The sequence below is a fragment of the Brienomyrus brachyistius genome, unplaced genomic scaffold, assembly GCF_023856365.1.
Source record: "Brienomyrus brachyistius isolate T26 unplaced genomic scaffold, BBRACH_0.4 scaffold100, whole genome shotgun sequence".
Lineage (NCBI taxonomy): Eukaryota > Metazoa > Chordata > Actinopteri > Osteoglossiformes > Mormyridae > Brienomyrus > Brienomyrus brachyistius.
This window is the reverse complement of record NW_026042375.1, coordinates 415,167-435,665: the sequence shown is the minus strand read 5'-3', so window position 1 is coordinate 435,665 and position 20,499 is coordinate 415,167. Positions and strand designations below refer to the sequence as shown.

General features: G+C 47.4%; 1 protein-coding gene across 3 annotated transcripts in view; it reads left to right on the top strand.

The window, feature by feature from the left end:
• Window positions 1–20,499, top strand: part of srgap2 (SLIT-ROBO Rho GTPase activating protein 2) — a 77,288-nt gene that overhangs the window by 42,332 nt on the left and 14,457 nt on the right. For all 3 annotated transcript variants that reach the window (XM_049004271.1, XM_049004270.1, XM_049004272.1), the window contains exons 4-9: window positions 1,566–1,728; window positions 8,942–9,004; window positions 14,497–14,712; window positions 15,263–15,391; window positions 16,423–16,644; window positions 20,302–20,403. In XM_049004271.1, coding sequence (XP_048860228.1) covers window positions 1,566–1,728; window positions 8,942–9,004; window positions 14,497–14,712; window positions 15,263–15,391; window positions 16,423–16,644; window positions 20,302–20,403 — 895 coding nt within the window. The remainder of the gene's footprint in view (window positions 1–1,565; window positions 1,729–8,941; window positions 9,005–14,496; window positions 14,713–15,262; window positions 15,392–16,422; window positions 16,645–20,301; window positions 20,404–20,499) is intronic.

Sequence of the window (20,499 nt, the reverse complement as noted above, 5' to 3'; positions counted from 1 at the left end):
TCAATTGTGCAATACTTCCACCTGAGCGTTTGCATGCCCAGACCAAAGCTACTTACTTTGGATTTCCAGAGTGAGAGCGGTGTAAAGTTACAAATCTCGTTCCGCGCTGTACTTCATCCGTTGAAGCAAGCTTTGAAATGAAATGGTTTCTGCCATAGGGTGTTGCATTTATTTACATTCGATCTGTACAGGCAAGCAGAAGGTTCCAATGCATGCATCCTTTGTGCAGTTTAAAGCGTACAAATACTCGTGTTGACCCTTTACTTGTAGTATAGTAGCCTTGCTGTATAAACATCGGGTTACATCATGCAATACAGCAGTAAAAACGAACTCCAGCATATTAATTTCCCCTCAACTGCAGACCAGATTTAAGACCTTTAGATTTAAAAATGAGACATTGAAAAAATATTTATATTAAGATTATTGATGAGGTGCTGGAAATGGAGAGGAAATATATTTTGATTGGCATCGCGAACACAGCCATTCTGAATATTGATGTCTTAATATCTAGTTGCCCATTGGACAGTATATGGTGTGGGAATCTTCCAGCAAACTTTTTTTTTAATTTTTATTTAAAAGAAAAAAAAAACACATAGAACAGTGTCTCTCAACCCAGTCCTCGGCAGGGAGCTGGACCCCCCCAACCCAGACAACAGCACAGGGTCCTTTAGTGTCCCTGATAGTCTCGTTCCAGGTCTAGGAGGCCTGGCCTATTCCCAGTATAGCACTGGGACGAGCTGCTCTGTTTTTCCCAAGCGTTGCGTTCCTCTGTTTTTGCCGTCCGCTCGCATACAGCTGTTTGGGCCGCTGTCTTCAGAATGTCTAATGTGAGCAATCAATCTATAAAATGAGCATCACCTCTAGGGGGCGTATCAAGAGCATGATGGATTACGGTTCACGCAGTTTCACATCGGCTAGGAGGAGGACCTTAGCTTTAATACTCCGGATGTGTCCTGTGCTTGATTTATCGAAGGGTAAAATGTGTATTTAGAAGCAGCGAAACAGACGGTGGACTCAACTGAAACAGGATGTGTTCAGTGATGCGTTCATAGCAATTACATAGTACAAGTAAACACACTGAACTAATTAATTAAAATAATTATGACAGTGCTTGTTGGTGATGGGCATGGTCATATTCGCATTTCTCGCCATGGGTGTGGTGTGTAGTTTGCGTCTCTGGATGGCTGAAAGAGCGGTATGGATGTCCAGCACATCGGGCTGGTTTATCTACATCCATACCCTAAAGCGTCAGGAGCCCAGCCAGTGAGACCCATCTAGAACCATGACACTATAAGCCCTCGCTCCCGGAACCCCTGCACCCCCCCCCCCCCACGCCCGTGGGACTCCCAGGCCGCTTGACACAGTAACCAGCACGGACTTTGTATGGCCGTCCTGAACCGTTTTGTTTTTGTCGCCAGTCTAATTTAATTTCCCTGGGGTGAGTTTAGAAATCAGGCCTCAAAGTAGCAGTCAATGTGTGAGGTCCCCACCATGTCAGATGGCTGTATGTGTGCCAGCGCCGCTGATCCCTGCGTGTTTGCCCACCCCCCCCCCCCCCCCCACAGGAAAGAGCAGAACGTCCTGTCACCAGTGAGCTGCTGGAACCTGCTGCTGAGCCAGGTGAAAAGGGAGAGCCGAGACCACGCTACACTCAGCGACCTCTACCTCAATAACATCATCCCACGCTTTGCACAGGTCAGCGAGGACTCTGGACGCCTCTTCAAGAAGGTGAGTAGCTGGCCGTGCCCACCAGACACGCCTCTGCCTCTCAGCCAATGGCCACGCCCCACCGATTCTCCTTGACGCAACATCTACCCATCGTCCGTATTTTATCCCATGTGTCACGCGGAAGCCCCCCAGCGAACTCTGTTGCTGTCCTGCTGACATGTTCTGGAAGATTCATTACTCGCGTACGCCTTCTAAAGTGCTATGTGGTGGGGTGGGGGGGTGTGGTTCCCAGCCAGCCATCTGCAGAGAGAGCTTGTGACAGGATGTGCTGAGTGAGTTTGTCATAGGCTTTGCTCGTACACGTTAGCTGGAAGCCTGTCGGGCGTGTCAAGGGTCCAGGCTTCCTGCTGTCTCCAGTAAGCAGGTGGGGAGGTGCCCTTCCTGCCACCCTGCAGTCCCTGTCAGTGCAGTGACCCGTCACAGACACAGACCCGTCGCACTTTCAGAACTGCTTTTTCGACAGATATCGGCCGATAGATTCGTTGACTCATCTCTGTTGTGAATCTCTATTGTAAATGCAAAACAAATTTAACGAGTACACAGTACACAAATAGAATATCCTGAAAGATTATTGTAGAATTGTAGAAATAAATATTTGCAGTTTAATAATAATAATAATAATAATAATAATAAATTAGTGATTGTGATACAGATACCAGCAACTCCAGATTTTCTATTATCACAAAGACTTACTGCTTTCTGACATGTTGTAGCTGGGTGGGGTTGTCTGACGGCAGCAGGCAGCAAGGATCCCCAGTCGGGTGTTTTAACACACCATGGTGGAGGGAGCCAGTGACGGAATATGCTCCAAAACGGCACCCCCAGGAGGAGATGGGCTGGAGTGTTACGAGCACAAAAGTGACAGCGAATGTTTGCCCGGCTGTTTCTCGTGTACAGTGGCAGCCTGCATTCTGTTTATCAGTTTATAATCTCGTAAGCTTCCACGTAGATGTTGCTCTACCTTCTGTATTCCTTCTGTAATGCCGTTACATTTGATGGATTGCTGAGGTCAGAGCTCTAATCTGCCTGAATGCTTTTTCATTTACTTGAATCACTCCTTAGTTTGTCCACTCCCTGCATTCTGACCTCGATCGGCAGAAGGGGCTGTCAGGACAGCTGGGCAGGTGCTCGGACTGTACCACCTCCCGTTGACTTGAGGGGGCTTTGTTTTTCTCAGCTTATGGGTCTCTGGTATAGTGTTCAAGATACGGTCCAGAGGGTTAGCAGTCGGAGCTGCCGGTCAGCAGGTCTTGATCTGGCTGAAAATGGCCGGGTGGCATTTCCAGTGGCTCTACTCACCAGAGTGACTCTTCTCCTCGAAGGTCTCCAACCCTTGGGTGACATTGTCTCCTTGGTTGTAAGTCAGGTGCCCCACGGAGAAGCTGCAAATGAAGTCACCCCCATCCCTGTTAGCATCCCAAACTCGCCTCATTATTTATATTTGGCACGTCATTAAAGAAAATGATGCATTTCTCCAAGCAGTCGGATCGGGATCCATCCAGCACTGACTTCCAGCCAGACAGCCACTGACAGCCATCGTGATTCCACTGACTCCCACATAACTCCTGAGAAACAGTGACAGTTATTTATCCAATCTCATTTCCTCTCGGCTAAAGTCCCCCCCCCCCCAGAATCGTGTCACTCTGCCTGCAGCTGAAGCTCTGCCCTAATAACCTCTGCCCACTTTAACACCCCCATGCGAGTCAGTTTGCTAACCACCTTAATTTTGAGTGTTCCTCTTTCGTTGGGTTCATGTGCCCATCAGTACTGCTAAAGATGCACGATATATAGTTAACATTATTTTGAGCGACCAATGATCATTAAAAAGCAAGATGTTGGTATCAGTTTGTGTCAATCTTGACCGCTATTTAAACTATATCAGTATTCAGAGACAGCAACCTAAGACAGAACTGATTGCAATAGATGGTCAGCCATTTCCTGGAGTGAAGGACGAGGGATTTCATAGGCTTATTCACCTCTTGGAGGTCTCAAAGTAGCAGCGTGCAAGTCATAAAAACGTTTCCCCTTGTGGGGACCGGAGAAATGTCCCATCAAGTTCAAAATAACAGGTTTTTTTATCACATTATGGGGACATTTAGTCCTAACAGTGTAATATATGCATGACCTCAGACTCAGTCGCACATACACCCTTAGTGATCAGACTTGTCTGACAGGCACTGGATCAACAGCAAGCAGTCGGGTCCACCTCCAATGAAACGTGTGCCCACGAGAGGGGCGAGATTCCTCTGTCCTGCAGCTCAACGTCTAAACATCGGGCTCTGACTGACCTTCGACCCTTTCCTTTATTACCCAGTGACACATGGCCTCATACTTTAAGAACCTCAAAAATAAAACAAATAAAAATTGTGTGGAAAGCTGAGAGAGGAAAACCGCAGGGCGGTCCGTAAACTCATAAAGCCCGCAGCCCGGTCTCCCTAACCACAATTTTATACTGGGCTGGGGGGGGTGGGGGTGGGGATGGTGGGATTAATGCGTGCCTAGTGTGTCCTGCTCCCTCTGCCCTCCCAGCTTTATCTGCGTTAGGAAAATCTGACGCGGGATGAAAGCTCTTTGATAGTGACACAGGCGTCTGTTAGGCGGTGAAAAGACGAGTGGGAGTCGTCCCCCACAAGAGGCGGATTAAAGCGGCGGCCTGTCTGAACAGCGTCCCCTGTGGCTGCCAGTGGTATTACCAGTGCAGTAAAAGACCAGCTCTGCCTTAAAGCCAAGCACCAACATCTGTCCTTGTATTCAGCGAGCAGGGCTTTTTTTTTGGCTAGATTTGACTTTCTGCTGTCCCGAATAGTTTGGCTGCCCGGAGCGTCACCATGCCGGTGATCTGCGCCTCTCTTTTTGGCATAAACCTAATTTTTCACTTCATATTCCTGTTCTGGTCTTAATTCCCGGGATGAAATGTCACTCTCACCTGCATTTCAGCCAAGCTCAATTTGTGGGCCTTCCTGGGATGTCAATAGCTGGGCTGTTTTTGTGGTCCTTCCCCCTGGTGGCTGTGTCGCTCCCGTGCCCTTGCAGCTCACCCAGAGCAGATGGCACTGCCGGGGCGGCTTCTCTGGGTCCCGTCCAAGAGCAGAGGGATCAGTTTCATCCACGGCGGACTTGGCTGAAGCACATCCCACAGTGAAGGCCGCCGTTGGTACAAGTAAATGAAAAATCTGGTGGGGACGCATTCAGGTTTTGTCTGGTGGGACTGTACCCAAGGAATCGGGCTGCCTTTGGCGGGACTGTACCTAACGTGAGGCTGGGGGTGCAGCTGTTGCTCCTTGAGGCCCTGACTGTGACACGTTTGGGCATATTTTGTTTTTCCCGTGGTTAAAGCAGAAAACACAAGCCATTATCTGGAGCTCAGCTACCTCTTAATGTTCCCATTAAGATATCAGTGATATTTCCTAATTTGTATAAAGTTAGTTTTCCCTAAACCAGTGGGTGCCTGACAACTGCTTTGGATCTTAAAATGGCTGGAAAGTTCATGTCGTAAATGATTCCTTATCTGTGTTTTGTTTTTTGCAGTCAAGCATCTGAATGCCAAGGAAAGATCTGGTTATTTACAGTAACTGTCTATAAATCATTGCCAGTTTTAACCTGCCCTGACGCAGACATTTCTTTTGCTGTAATGTGATAGGAAGCTCAGTCTAGCTGCAGTTCAGAATGTCCAGGTACAAGTGTAAGCAGTACTGGAGCAGGAGCCACCCAGCTATCTTCCAAACAAAGCAAGAAACCAATAATACACTTTCTCCTGATTGAATATTTGTATCACTAGGAGCATTGAGGGAGCATGGGGTGGTATCAGGCTAGTAGGGCTGTTCCTGCAGAAGGTGGAGAGCGAGTCTCACGACCGGATTGGTTTGGCAGCTTATTCCACCATCGGGGAACCACATATGAGAAATGTCTGGAGTGAGACCTCTCGCATGGTGGAGGAAAATGCATGCGTATAGATTGTGCGTATGATTGGCTTAAGCTTTAATGGGATCTGCGGGGTCGTAAATGTATGTGCCGGACCACAATTCTCTTTAAAACAAAGTAATTCCATCTTCTGACCGAAGAGACTCATGGATGCTGAGGAAGTCGTCTGAGGACTGGGCAGGTGGGCGTTAGTCTGGGTTTTGCATTTTTACTGGTTCCAGCTGGATACCAGTAGATGCTGTGAGCAGCTTAAGTTGAGGGAGTCTAGAAAATGAACTGGTGTAATGATTGTCACCTGTACATTAATTTCCTCATGCCTGGTTTACCAGCCACAGCAGTAAAGTGCTGTTCCCAAGTACCTGCTGGTTTATGTACAATATCGAGGCACTACTCTCCAAGCAAACCACCAGAGGTACCATGAAAGCCCCCCCACTAATTGTTTTCAAATTAGCGTTGCTTTCTCTTTCCTGTCTGCGGCAGGCAATGTTCAGTGGCCAAATAGCCTCACAGATCAATTAAGAAGCTCCGCAGATCAATTAAGAAGCTCATTTGTTTCATTCGAAACCTGTCTGGAGCACTTGGTATTCTCCACTGATAGGGTCTAAGTAAATGATGCTGAATAAGACATCTTCCTCCTCCTCTGTGTGGGCAGTGACACAGCAGGGATTAGCGTCTCCTTACCGTGATGTGGGGGTGCGTGAGAGAGGGCTGTCTCCCTGGCAATCGATCACAGGCACCTACAGTTAATAGAATCCAGCTGGCCCCCTTGGACTAAGTGACTTGTTCAGGTTGTAAGTGGAGTCGGCCGGGTGGATTTTTGAGGGGCTTTGCTGAAGCGTGACGATTGTGTGGACACGCGTCCGGTTGCATGTTTGTACTGTCTAGCAGGCAATAAAAGGTCACGTTTTCCTAACATATATTGTCCCTGAATCATGTGTGGGCGATAATATACATTTGAATTTTAAAAAAATAATCATGCCAATTCATTCGTGAAACTGACTGAATAATTCAGTTACTTCCTAAGAGCTGATGATGTTACTGTAATACAAAAATTTAGTCCATGAATTAAAAATTACGCAAATGTGACAATTACTTTTCGGATGTTAATGCAAGAGCTTTTTACTTGGAGTAGCGACATCTCGGGGGTGTCAGACAGCAGCAGCACACGGTGATGCTACAGAGACCCAAGTTTGCTTGGCTGGTGATGGACGGTCAGAGCTCCTGGCATACGATTCGGCTGGCTAATTTTTTTTAAAGTTGAGTCTCGAAAGTAGGCCGTGGGAATCGGCGACTTTGCATCCGTTTTCATGCAGTTCTGAGTTATTCATCAGTGTAATTCTGTCTGCAGGATAATACTAGTTCTGGATCTTGATTTTAATTCATAAGCTTAAGACCCAGATTAGCTTACTTATAATAAGCTGCAGTACCCAGATGCTTCAAGTCCCAAAAACAGCCACTGCTTCAGTATTTATGATAGTATTCTTAATTAACTGCTGAATTGATGGGTGCTGATCATGACCATAAACTTTTTGTTTCTAGTCGGTAAACAGGTGGTAAACGGTCGACTTGCCCCCACAGGAGTGATGAGCCATTTTAATTGGAAATTGGGGAGCATAGCTGGAATTATTCTGGGCAGTAGAAGCAGCATTTTGCTGCATATCTGAATGCCTGAAGGCCTGACATCTGGCAACTATCAGCAGCGCTGAATGTTTAATATCCGTTATAAACAAAGGCGGTACGTTTTGGACCTGCTGGCCAGTGCATTGCGGAGCTGAACTGATATGAACAGGAAGTGAGATTTGGTCAGATGCTCCACAGGCTCTTGCAGTTTCGGGGCGTTTACCGCACCGGTGCCCATTGGCTCCTGAGTGATAAGCCCGTCTCGCCACGGTGTTGGATGGCTTTTTGAGGGTGCGGCCAGGGGTCCATCATTCAGCCAGGAGTGGTGTCGCACCGATAAATCACTGACGGAGACTCTCGAGAACTCCAGACACACGAGCCCGGCGCCGCTGCTTCTGTCTGCCGGGGGCTAATTATTTATGCTGGCCCCTCCCCCAAGGCACTCGCCAGCCTTGGTGAAACGTGTCAGGCTGCGGTAATTTATAACCCGTGCAGAGACCCCCCCCCCCCCTCGGGGGGGGGCTCATGGCCATAGCCATCCATCTAGCTATCCTTTCACCTTCAAAGGGTTAACCCTTTGATTTTAGATTGGGTTCGGGGTTGGGGTCGAACCGTGGACTGAGGGACCATATGGTTTCCGTATTTGCGAAGTCTTCCTTTTGCAAGGAGGCTCTGTTCCCAGAGGTCAGGGAGACTTAATCCCTTGCGTGATGGGGGTGAACGTTTGAGTTTGGGTAAGTTTTCAGTTGCAGGTGGAGGAGGGGCAGGTGTTGGCTTGTGCTCATGGCTGAAAGGACATGGGTTCGAATACTGTGGCCGGCAGAGTAATCATAACATTGCTGGGCCCTTGTAGAAGGCCTTTAACCCCACCTACTAAGAGCCTGACCCTGCTCTCCGACCCAAAGCTCTTCATTCGAACTATAGAGTCTGCTGAACAAATGTAAATCTAGCTGCACTGACTCTGGGAAGCTTTTTTTTCCAGAGAGAGACTGCATTATATATCTATTTTATGACTCGTACACCTTTTAAACTTCTTTCCTTAAATAGCTTTCTCCTTGGCCCAATGCCCTAGCTGAAGATTCTGTGTGAGCTGAACAGTTGGTAGTACACAAACTGCCAACTCTTCTTAGACGTGTTCCAGTATGTGGTCCCTGTATCTTCCTTCATCTGTTTAGAAGAAAAACGTACACGCTTGACAGTTATGGAGGTGGCTTCCAGAAACAGGGAAGGGTTTTGGGATCTTGCCTTTGCCCCGGATGACTTTCGAGTTTATTGGTCTAAGTGATTCTTGCGCCCTCAGATTTCCCATCATTCTCAGCCTTCAGTACCATCACTACAGCCGGCTCTTCAGACCCTGGTGTTATTTTTTTTTTTTTATGGAAACTTCTTTGGGGCTGTAAATTTGTTGACCAAATTCTTCATTAATTGATAGAATCACCCCCGCCAGCAGACATTTGTACGCATTGTTTTTTACACTGACCTGTTATGCTGATGTCGCGCACAGGTTGATGATTGATTGATTGATGATGATGAGGATGATCTCAGGAAAATGCTCCTTTGCCCGACTCCCCTAACTGGTCCCATCATCCATCAGGTTCACACTGTTACCCAAACAGCAGAGAGTAACTAGACTCTAATCCTCACCTCTTGTTTTTTCCTCCCCCCACCCCAGAGTAAAGAGATCGGCGTCCAGCTGCAAGAAGACTTGATCAAGGTCCTCAACGAGCTTTACACGGTACGTTCCTCCTCCTCTTCCTCGCCAGCCAGCGGCGTGTTTGCAGGAGTGTGGGAATGATTGACAGTCCCGTGGGTGAGAAGGGGAGACCCCCCAGGTTCCTGGATTGGGCGCTTGGTTGCCAGAGCGATAAACTTCTCATTATGGGCTGCCAGCGGAGCTTTCCGTAGAGGTGTTCTGAGGCCTTCCGTCTCGCATGTCCACCTGCTGGACCTGTCTCATTGCCATTTATGTGCAGGCGTTAGGTCTGGGCAATTTTTCAGTTCAGCTTTGCCTCTCGTAGATTCTGGGGTGTCTCTCCTAAGGTTCCTGCAGCTCGACTACATAAGGACACCGGTGTGTGTGTGTGTGTGTGTGTGTGTGTGTGTGTGTGTGTGTGTGTGTGTGTGTTTGATGGGCAGGTCATTCTCCACTCTAGTTAGTGCTACAGTCTTCTAATGATGCCAATAGCAGGAATGCATTTGAGGATTTTTCTGGAAGCTAGGAAAAATACACCCCCACCCCCTCCCCCCCCCCCCCCCCCCATTCCATATGGACTGTCGAGGCAGCCCGCGGCAGGTCCCACATAGTGCATCGCGATGCTGAGGGAGATAATTGGTGTGCATCGTTAAAATATAAGCATGTGTGTAACAGCAGCTCGGTGTATCTGTGTGCCCCGCTTGTTTTATTTTGACTTGTTCGCTGACATTTTCCTCCTTGCGGTTAATATAATGTATACCGCCATTAGTTTTAATTGCTCTTGATGTTAACTTGCGTGTTATGGCTGAGTTCAAACAACTATATAAACAGATAATTATACTACCCCCCCCTTGGTGATTAAAACGTGTTGGCATGTTTTCTCCAAGTAATTATGGTCTGTGTGCCTAAACCTTGCCTATTCTCCACAAACATTCTGGGTGCAGGGTCGTTGTGCTTTTACTTGTATATACATTATTCAGTATGTCATTCTAATTGATGTATCTGAGATGCTGAGCACAGGGGTTTAGAAAGCTGGCCTAGCTATTGGCTGGTTAAATTCGTTAGAGGCAGTTGAGTTGAGTTGAGTTGAGCTGAGTCAGTTCATTGGCAGTTTGAAAAGGCATAAGGACTGCTGGAGTGTGTCTGACCAACGTCATAATTAGGTTTCTAGGTTTGGTAGTCTGGGTTAACAACATAAGAATATTCAGCATTCCTCCCCTCATTTGGTTTTACTCATGTGTGAGTCAGTGTACGGATGTAGAGAGATCAATGAGCTCATCCCCCGAACTTCCTGATGGGTTAGAAGGGGGTCCCTGATGACCCCCCCGTCTGGAGTCTGAGGCAGCATGTGACAGAGACCTGGCGCTGGAGCTTTCGGTGCTGAGGTGGGCTTCTCCTCACCCCATGAAATGACTGGCTGGCATCAACCAAGCATCTTGGTGGCAAAATAATAGCATGGTGGAGTGGAACTGGGGAAGCTCAACCAGGCAACCCACAGTACAGATTCCGGGGGGAGGGGCAGAGAGTGCGACGCCACTAATTAAGGGGATGCCAGTGGAAAGGCAGCCATTTTGATCAGTCTCTGTTTTATTTATGAAAAGGAATCGCAGATGCTCTCTCCAGTACAGCCCTTTCATCTCTGCGTTTGTGATGTTAGCTGGTTTTGGAGACATCATAGGCCCCGTGTTTTGTGTTTATCTAGTATGCTCAGTACTTTGAGCCTAGATCGTCTTATCCATCCATTAAAGAGGTTGTTCTCTCATTGCTTAAGTTCACTGGATGCTGTCCTACATTTCCGTAGGAAACTGCCTTGCAGTGCAAGCATTGTGCTCTGCCGACATGGGGACAGGGGTAACCACGTTCTGCCCAGTTAAAGAATATGCTGGACAGTGACGACATCATCTTCCCTGATGAGCTAGTGGGCCATCTCAGGGAGTTTTTTCTACTCCAGTTTGCTTTTTGACTCTATGCAGAGTGATACCAATGGATTCGGTGATCAAGTATGTTTTTTTATCTCTGTTCAGTGCTTTTCTGAGCGTCCGTATGATTGTAACCTTTGTCTTAAGATTAAATGCCCACACCATGATTATCTCTATAAAACAAGGGCTCCTTGATCACTTTCCTATTTGTAGTTTCCAGGTTCCCATTAATCCCGTGCCCTGTAAAAAGTAGCTACAGGTAATTCTCTCTGGGGACCTGGATGCAGCTGCTGTACCCTGGGTGTGTAAGTGGCGTCTGGGTCGGCTTTCATTACTGTAAAGGTAGAATTCCAGTTTGGCTTAAACTAAAAATTGTACTTGAGAAAACAAATTGCGGTTTGAAGGTGAGTCTTCCCCAGTATTTCCTGGGGGGCCGACTGTGTTCACTCAAGCTTAGCTTTTTTTGCTCTGTAGGCCAATTATGTAGATTAATTAAGTTGAACAAGTATGTAAATGCTTAATTTGTCACGTTTTTAATAAATGAAAGGATACCCCACTCAACATATTACTCTTGGAAAATGTAGATTACTTTTTCTCTTTAATTAGATTAATTGCTTTGAGTGAGAATAGCCTGTCTGGTAGGCACAGATTTAGAGACGCCATCTTGCTACAGGATGCTGTATGCAGCTCTTACATTATATATTTATATTAAAAGGTGTATTAGTTAAGTTTCCTTATTCATCTGTCCCCTATATTATTAATCATAATAATAATAATAATAATAATTAATACTGTGACCCTGGGATGGATGGATGGATGGATGGATGGATGGATGGATATATTAGTGCAGTGCCTTAATTCAGCACTAATTTCCCACTAAGTGATGCTTCACCCCCAGTGGTTTCCTGGCCTTGCACCCACATGGATGTAGTCTGGATGTAGCTCCCTCCAGCGAGATTCCGTGGGAAAAGCTGCACCCTTTTCTAGCATGTCCTGAATGGAGCATTTCTTGTGGGATGTACTGCTCCCTTGTGGTTCCCTGGGCACGTCCCGTTAGAGATTAATGCTTTTATTATGGTCAGAGTGAAGAAGGAAAATGGCCTCCCAGGGCCGACAGTGTAACTGTACCCGGGGTAAAGAGCGGTGCTGAACGGAGCGGAAGGATCCGGGGGATTATGTCAGTTGGGAAGTGGGACAGGCTCCTGGTTGGCACCTAGTAACGGTCCACACTGTTTCCATGGGGACCGAGTGCAGTACAACAAAGTGGCTTTGCCCCATTAAAGGTATAGACAGGAAACACACTGGACACTGTGAAGGACTCTAGAGATGGCTTAGACACGCTTGGCCTAAAGCCAGATGTTTAAAGATAAAGAATTAGCATCTCATTCATGCATTCATGTGGGATAAACCAATGCCAGTGGCGTCTCCATTAAGCTCGCCGTCGTCGGATTTTATTAGTAATCAGCGTTTCTAATAAATAAACTGAAATGAATTTTTGAATGTAAATTTGTATTTTGCATTTCAGTTTGTAGCAGAGGCCCTTGTCTGGTTTGAGTACCAGGTGGTACCTTGAGGTGGTGATGCTCTATGGATGTGAGTACCTGTGGCCCCCTAAGTGTCCAAGCGCTGTACCATCTTAAGCAGCTTCAAGGTGGACAAGGTCCGCCCTCGGTAGTCATGCTAAGTCTGGCTGGATGTGAGTTCTGAATCCGAGGTGGCTAAAGGATATTCTAGCATGTTCTTTCTCAGTATTAGTTGGGCGGAGGGGTTGGTAATTAGTCTGAGGATTCCGTGTTTGAATCGGGCAAGTGTCACACAACATTACTGCGGCTCTTAAATCCCTCACTCCTACATTTCTATAAATCCTCAATCTGTTGGGCCCAGCTTTGGAATGACGCGGGTAGCAGCCAGCCAGCCAGCCGTCTGTCTGTCGGAGGTTTACTGTGTGCATATTTGAACAGATCAGTATCTCTAGCTGTGCTTAAACTCCACATTTTAAAGTATGTGAAATATGTGCATGTGCTATTTCTGCACAAGGTGTTTACTAGGTTAACAAAAAACAAATGTTCACCCTTCAGACTGCAAATGCTGTTCTGTCAGTTGTGGGGTCAAAGCTCACGGGTGTCAGATGAGCATGACCTGACTGGAGTAATCAGACTGGTCTCTCTTGGAATATTCAGCATTAAAACGAGGTGTCTTTGGAAAGTTGGGTTAGCAGGACACATGGTTCTCTGTATACGTACTTGTCAGCTTTTTATACAGTGGTGGCTGCGGTTCACGAACACAATCCGTTCCAAGCAAGTGGCCGTGAACCAATTTGTATGCGAACCAAGGCAATTTTTCCCATAAAGCAATGAAATTCAATTAATTCATTCACAAGCCTACCAAATAATTTTTGTTAATTAATTTTCTGGGTATATAGTATAATAAACTTTAAAGAAAAACACAATATAGTGTGGCGATGGGCGGACCGATGCATGGCAGGAGCAGAGAGAGACATGGAGACTTGCTTGCAGGGGAGAACACGCTCTTTATTAACAGTCGTTAACCCTTGTATTGTTGTTGTTGTTGTTGTTAATGTTAATGTTAATGGTTGCATTTCCCTATTGTCACGCGTGTGTTGTGTGTACCCGGTCTGATCCTTGCTTGTGTTTCTTCCACCGTGTGTGCATCTTGCCGTTAGGCATCTTCAAAGCTTGTGTTTCCCGTCTGTGTATTTGGGTTCGGTGCCCGTTGGGTGCCTGTTGTGGTCCTTCTATTTGCAACTGCACACGGGGCATGCTGGGATATGCGCCCCGCCGGTGCGACAATAGTATAAGAAAAGGGATGAAGTCCACCAATCTGGTCGAGGAATCTGTTAGTCAACCAAATTTTGTACGCGAATCAATGCATTTGTTTTCACTAAATTTTTGGTCGTGAACCAAATTGTTCGTAGACCACAGCGTTCATGAACTGCAGGCACCACTGTGTTTCACTTTAATCGACTGTTACTAATGAGTTACTAAAGTGGTTGACAGTGTCACTTAGTAATATGATCACTGTGGCATTCCAGGCTGGTGAGCTTCCTGGTGTATGACTGATATCTACCAGAATGTACCGTATGTAGGATTCATGTCGAAGAATAGCATTTTCTTAACATGCGTAGTAGCTTTCTTGTGACCTTTTCTCATGACAGGATGTTGGACAGCATGCTGGATGAGGGGGTGGGAGAGGCTCAGGAGGACTGTCTTGCTTTGGAGAGCATGCAGCATAGTGGTTATAGGACATATGGAATCATTGATGTGGTGGCTTAGCCGGTAACAGTCATACCTCCATGTGTGTGCATGTTCTCTCCATGCCACTCGGTGGCCTCTGGGTACACTGCCTCTTGCAGGCCACAGTTGTGCAGGTAGGCTAACTGGCACCATTTTGAATCTCTGTGAACTGGCTTCCTGTCTTGGGTGTCCCGTCTTGTACATTTTAGGCTGAAGTCTAGCCTTTGTGTGACCCTGGCATGAAAGATGGGAATTATTATGAAAATAAAAGCACAGGGCATGGATTAAACAGCAGCCTGCTGAGCTGTGTGCCGGGTGAGAACCCTGTGCTAAACTCCATGTCCGTCCGTCCCCCCCGCAGGTAATGAAGACCTACCACATGTACAACACGGACAGCATCAACGCCGAGAGCAAGCTGAAGGAGGCCGAGAAGCAGGAGGAGAAGCAGATGAGCCGCTCCGTCAAACAGGACGAGCGGCAGACGCCCCGCTCCCCTGACTCGCTGGCCACCATCAAGGCCGAGGAGAAGCACGTTCGCCGCAGCTCCGTCAAGAAGATCGAGAAGATGAAGGAGAAGGTGAGGCTGACTTTGTTGGCTGCCAGGGTCAGCATCTGGGCACATTCAGGGTACAGGTGCCAGCTTCTTATGAAGTGTCCCCCCCCCCCCCCCCAAAGAGTGACCTCGGTAAGTAGAGTTATAGTACTTTGTAAGTAGTATGAAAGGAACAGACCTGTTGTACATGTAGTATTGTGTTACTGCGTTGACTTTGGAGGTCAGAAGCTATCATACATCACCTGGGCAGATTTATACAGCTGCCTCACTAGGGAAGGGGCCGGTTTTAGACCTGGACGGGATGCCTGTGAGAGACTGAATGCCGGTCAGTGCCCCAGGCTCTGTGTCATCAGCGCCCCATGTGGCCCGGCTTTCATTGAGTTGCCTTGGCTTGCCGTTCCTGGAGGGAGCGGCATTTCACATGGCATCCTGGGCACCTTCCCAGCTTTCCCTCCTTCCTGTCAACGCCGAGATGTGCTCCATCCCTCATGGGCCGATGCAGTTTGGTACATTTTGATTAGGTTTTCTTTTCCTCCCAGGCCCTCGCTGACTCTCCTCTCTCCCTGTCCCTCAGCGCCAAGCCAAATACACTGAAAACAAGCTGAAAGCCATCAAGGCCCGCAACGAGTACCTCCTAGCGCTGGAGGCCACCAACTGCTGCGTCTTCAAGTACTACATCCACGATCTCTCCGACCTCATTGACGTAAGCAGGCCTATGCCGTCTGTCCCAAACTGGTTGACACTTGAACCCCTGCCCTGGACTCTTAGTCCATTTAACTTATGTCCTGGACTCTTGGTGCCACCTCATTTTATTAATGGCAGCCCAGGAATTTCATATTACATGGGGGAAAAAAAACCCAAGGCATTACCTAAGCTCATTTACAATCTAAATAATCACTTCAGTAAGGCAATTTAGAAGCTAAGATTGGCCAAAAACCTCTTACACCTGCAGGAAACGTGTGGGCCTACCATTAAAGTCGCCTGTAATAAAGTAGATCTGTTCTATGGCCTTCAACTGTCCCTAACAAGATTTTTTTAAGTCTTACAGTGCTAAACATCTGTATCGATGCATTTGCAGTTATTCATTTGATGACGTGAGCATCCAGGCCTGTCCATTTGATCTTATTTGTACATCATTCTGTGACCTTACTTGCAGCTGGGATTTACAGCCTAAAAGAGCGTGACTCAAAGTATATCACGCTGTATTACTGTCACCGGGCTCCCGAATAAGACGTATAAGAACTAATGCTGTCAGATTGCTCCTGTCAGTCAGACGGATTCCCTTGGGAGACATCTCCCCGGTGCATGTTACTGAAAGCTCGTCAGATGCTCTTTTCAGCCATGGATATGAATCATGGCCTTCATTAGGGGGTGGAGCAGTCCCGTGCACTGATGCAGAGTGAGGAGCAGGCAGCATGCTCATTATGGAATGGACGGGTCGTTAGCGATGCATATACGATTTAATGATGACCTCGCGGTTCTGCTTGTTTTACACGGGAGGGCATAGTGGTGCTGGCTGACAGGTTCCTTCACCACCGCTTTACATTTTCAGCAATAGCTTTGAGAGTGAAGCTCTTTAATTCAATGCTGTCCTTTCCGGAGGTGTGGAGGTAACAGTAATGAATCTTTTTGTTTGAATGGGTTATTAGCAAATGGCCCTGTGGTGTGTTCAGTCACGTGGGTGTCGCTGTAGTCGGGGTGCTAAGCCCTTCCTCTTCCTGTCTCCTGCTGCAGTGCTGTGACCTGGGCTACCACGCCAGCCTGAATCGGGCTCTCCGCACCTACCTCTCAGCCGAGTTCAACGTGGAGACGTCTAAGCATGGAGGCCTGGAGGCCATCGAGAGCGCGGCCGAGAACCTAGAGGCTAACAGTGACAAGCAGCGCCTCATGGAGACCTACAATCACGTCTTCTGCCCCCCAGTGCGCTTCGACTTTCAGTCCCATATGGGGGACATGGTGGGTCCCGGGGGGGTCATGGGCTCTGAGGATGGGTCTAGGGAATCTGTTCCAGTTTGTCCTGGTGTAATGTGATATTGTCTCACTGCCATGTGATGCTGTCCTGGTGTCATGTGATCCTGCTCCCAATGGATCTGGGTGTCTATCTATGGCTCCATAGCTAACAAACTTAAAGAATTTGTATAATGGCTGGTGACCTCTGTTACACAGGACTATCTTCAGCAGCAGATATGGAGGTTCCTGAGGTTAGGTTGAGGTCTCCGGTTGTCTTCTGGGATGTGTACTGGCACCATTGCTGGTCAACCCCTTGAGGTGGACTGCATCCCTTCCCTGTCTCAGCCGCTGGGCCATTTCTGGATATTCTCTGTTATTCAGAACTACTTGTTGGGGTAATTTCAGACATGGTGTTTAAGCTGTAGCTGCTGTAGCGGATTTGTCTTATGGGCCTTTGTAGAGATGTCCAGTCGGTCTCAATAACGACAGCTGGGGGTGCCCTTTAACCATGTCATGCCGGGGTGCCAGTCTCTCTGTCAGGGCAAAGAGACCCAGGGCTCGCTTTCAGATGACAGCCCTGGTGGCCATAGGGATGGGGTACGGAGACCCGGGGCTCGCTTTCAAGCGACAGCCCCGGTGGCCATAGGGATGGGGTACAGAGACCCGGGGCTCGCTTTCAAGCGACAGCCCCGGTGGCCATAGGGATGGGGTACAGAGACCCGGGGCTCGCTTTCAAGCGACAGCCCCGGTGGCCATAGGGATGGGGTACAGAGACCCGGGGCTCGCTTTCAAGCGACAGCCCGGGTGGCCATAGGGATGGGGTATGGAGACCCGGGGCTCGCTTTCAGGCGACAGCCTTTTCCCGCTATTAATGCATATTAATGTTTTAAGTGATGAAAATGTTTTTTGGGTTAGGCTGGCTATATGTGAAGGGGAGTGCAGTGTGTGGAATCACTTGTGTTTCAATTGCTGAAGTTATGTTCGGATTTGCGAACGGCTAAATTTGCAATGCAAAATAAATGGAGGGGGGAGGAGAATTGTTATATTTAAGAACTGTGCTTTATACTGTGCCTCACTCAGCAGGCAGAATGCTATTGCAGGGGTTTAAATGGAACCTCTGGAATGTTCTCTGAGGAAGAATGAAGAGTTCCTGCTTCTGGGTGCGTTTCCTGTGAACCCAGCCTTTTAGTTGGTCTTTGCAGTTCTGTTTTTTTATTTTAATTCATTGATGATTCAGACCGATTCAGACTTGAGCTGTGGTCCCGCTTTCCATCCGGGCTCCAAGGTCTGCTTCTCATCAATCCAGCCTGACGTTTCTCCGTTTGTGGGATTTTCTTTAATGATGTATTTCACCGCTACACTTGACCAAACCTAAGACTGGGGGGGGGGTTTGTATTATTGAGTTTGTCCCAGTATTTTTCCATGAATGCATTTATCTTTTGCTCCGTTTTGTGTCTAAAAAAATCACATAATTCAAGCCTCCTCGCAAGGCTTGAATCTCATAGAGGCTTCAAGGGTCGTCAGCCCCATTTCTCCAGAGTGATAAGGTGCGCTGTCTGTTCAAGCTAAGCGTTGACTTAATTAGCCGTAACTGTTGATTCAATTAACCAGATGGTTTAAATTACATTTAACTGGGCCATTATCTTGGTTAAATTAGGTTAGAGAATTGTTTCAGCCAAGTCCTGGCATTGAAGAATATCTGTAAAAAAATATTAGATTTTACAAAGAATTTTTTTACTTTTTTTTTTTTTTTTTTTTTTTTTTTAAATAACTGAAAACAGATGTGACGACTTCTTCAGCATGCAACCAGTGTAGGGTCGCGGGGGGGGACCTGGAGTCTGTCCCAGACAATTTAGAGACACCACTTTGCTTAACTGCATGCAGAAAAAAATCTCACTCAACATGGGTGAACATGCGAACTTCACACATAGAGTGGGGGTGTGGGTTTCACGCCTGCAGCTGACTGAGCCACCATGCATGATGGTTATCGGTGGTATGCCGGGTGTGTGTTTGGGGGCACGCAGTGTGCTGCCCGCTCTTTTCATTGGCCTGTAGCAGCAGAAGCTGCCTTTGATCTCCAGCCTGCTCTCCTGCAGAATGTGTCAGACTAGAGCCTCGTTCTTCACCACCAGGCTGTGAACCTCTGACCACTTTAATCAGCATCAGCATGAGCTGCTGCAGAGCCTTGTCGGGTATTGGTCCAGAGCCTCGTCGGGTATTGGTCCAGAGCCTCGTCGGGTATTGGTCCAGAGCCTCGTCAGGTATTGGTCCAGAGCCTCGTCGGGTATTGGTCCAGAGCCTCGCCTTTCATTGCTCAGATTTGTCGGATTTGGGGGAGGTGTGTGGCCTGGCAGTATAGAGGTTGTCCGTGTCCTGAAGGTCATCGATTCGAATCCAGATCCCATGGCCCTCAGAGTCGTGTCAGTGTTGAACTCCAATGAGCAAAGCCCAATATATTCAATATATAGATTCAATACATTTTTTCAAACAGTATCATAGGAAGCCTCCACTGGCCCGTGCAAAATGCCGCAGTGCTCTGTGTGCTACGGATGTCTTCACCTGAGCAAGAAGCAGGAAATTTGACACTCGGACATCCATCCATCCATCCAGCCTCCCATCCTCCAATCACTCGCGTGGCCCAAGACAAGGTGTTACAAATATGTGTCGATAAGGCCGTGAAAGCCTAAGCCGAACCCTTGTGTTTTATATTACTATTCTGACATTATTACCTGGTTAAGTGACCCCTTCCTGGATTATGAGGCTAGGTACCGCCTCAGGTACATGGTAAAGTGCTGTCTTGAGTTTTATATGGCTGCAGGAGAACTTGGTTGCACATCCATAAATCTGAGTAACATAAGATGGGGAGTGAATGCATATTTACATCCTCGATTTTTTTTTTTGTACTTTTCTGTGGTTAAACCCCATTTAGCCAACATTTTTATTTGGATAGTTCTCTGTAAATGTTTTCCAGTTAACAAGCCATAAATAAGCATCATTTGGATGCCCACAGTGTCAAAGGCAGGCCTGTTGCATCTGATGTTTGTAGACTAATAGATGCATATTTCAGTCATCCAGCAAACCTCAAGCAACCCTTTCGTAAACCACTGTATGTACTGATCCAACATCTGTGTCTAGATTCCTAGTTGCGTGTCTGTGTTTCTGTGTGTGTGTGTTGGAAATAATCGAAATTGTTCTCTAGATATTTATGGACCAAAACTAAAGCTTTTAATTGGGCATCATTACAGAACTTTTTTGTGCCTTTCTGGCTCTATACATGTACAAACGCTCCTCTGCTTATGAATGAGTTCCATTCCGAACGGCCGTTCATAACTTGAAATGTTCTTGAAGTCTTTATTCAACATTGTTTTAAGGGTATATGGAAGTACAAAACACTAGGATGCTGGGAGTACGCACGCTACGCTGCTGCACGGTGGGAGTAGCGGCCAGAAGTCATACTAGGCGGAATTAGCGCACAGAAAAAAAAAATGTATGTTGCGGACAGGAAACGGGAGCCCAAGGAACACAATTTGGACTTACCGTCCTCTCCGTTTGTATGTCTGAAAGTTTGTAATTAGAGAAGCGTCTGTAATGGTTTTGCTAAATAAAAAGCGTGCAACTTTTGATTTTGTGTCCCCTCCTTTATCTCAATCTCCCCGCCCCCAGGTGGGACACTTGTGTGCCCAGACTCCCCTGCAGGGGGAGCTTCTCCAGAGGTGCCAGCAGCTGCAGTCCCGCCTCTCCACCCTCAGGATAGAAAACGAAGAGGTTTGTGCCTGGCCCTGGGTTCGACTAATGAGGCTTCCGTCAGTGGGTGGGGGGCCTGGGTGGTGGGGTGTATAAGGCTGCGTTCCAAGGGCAACA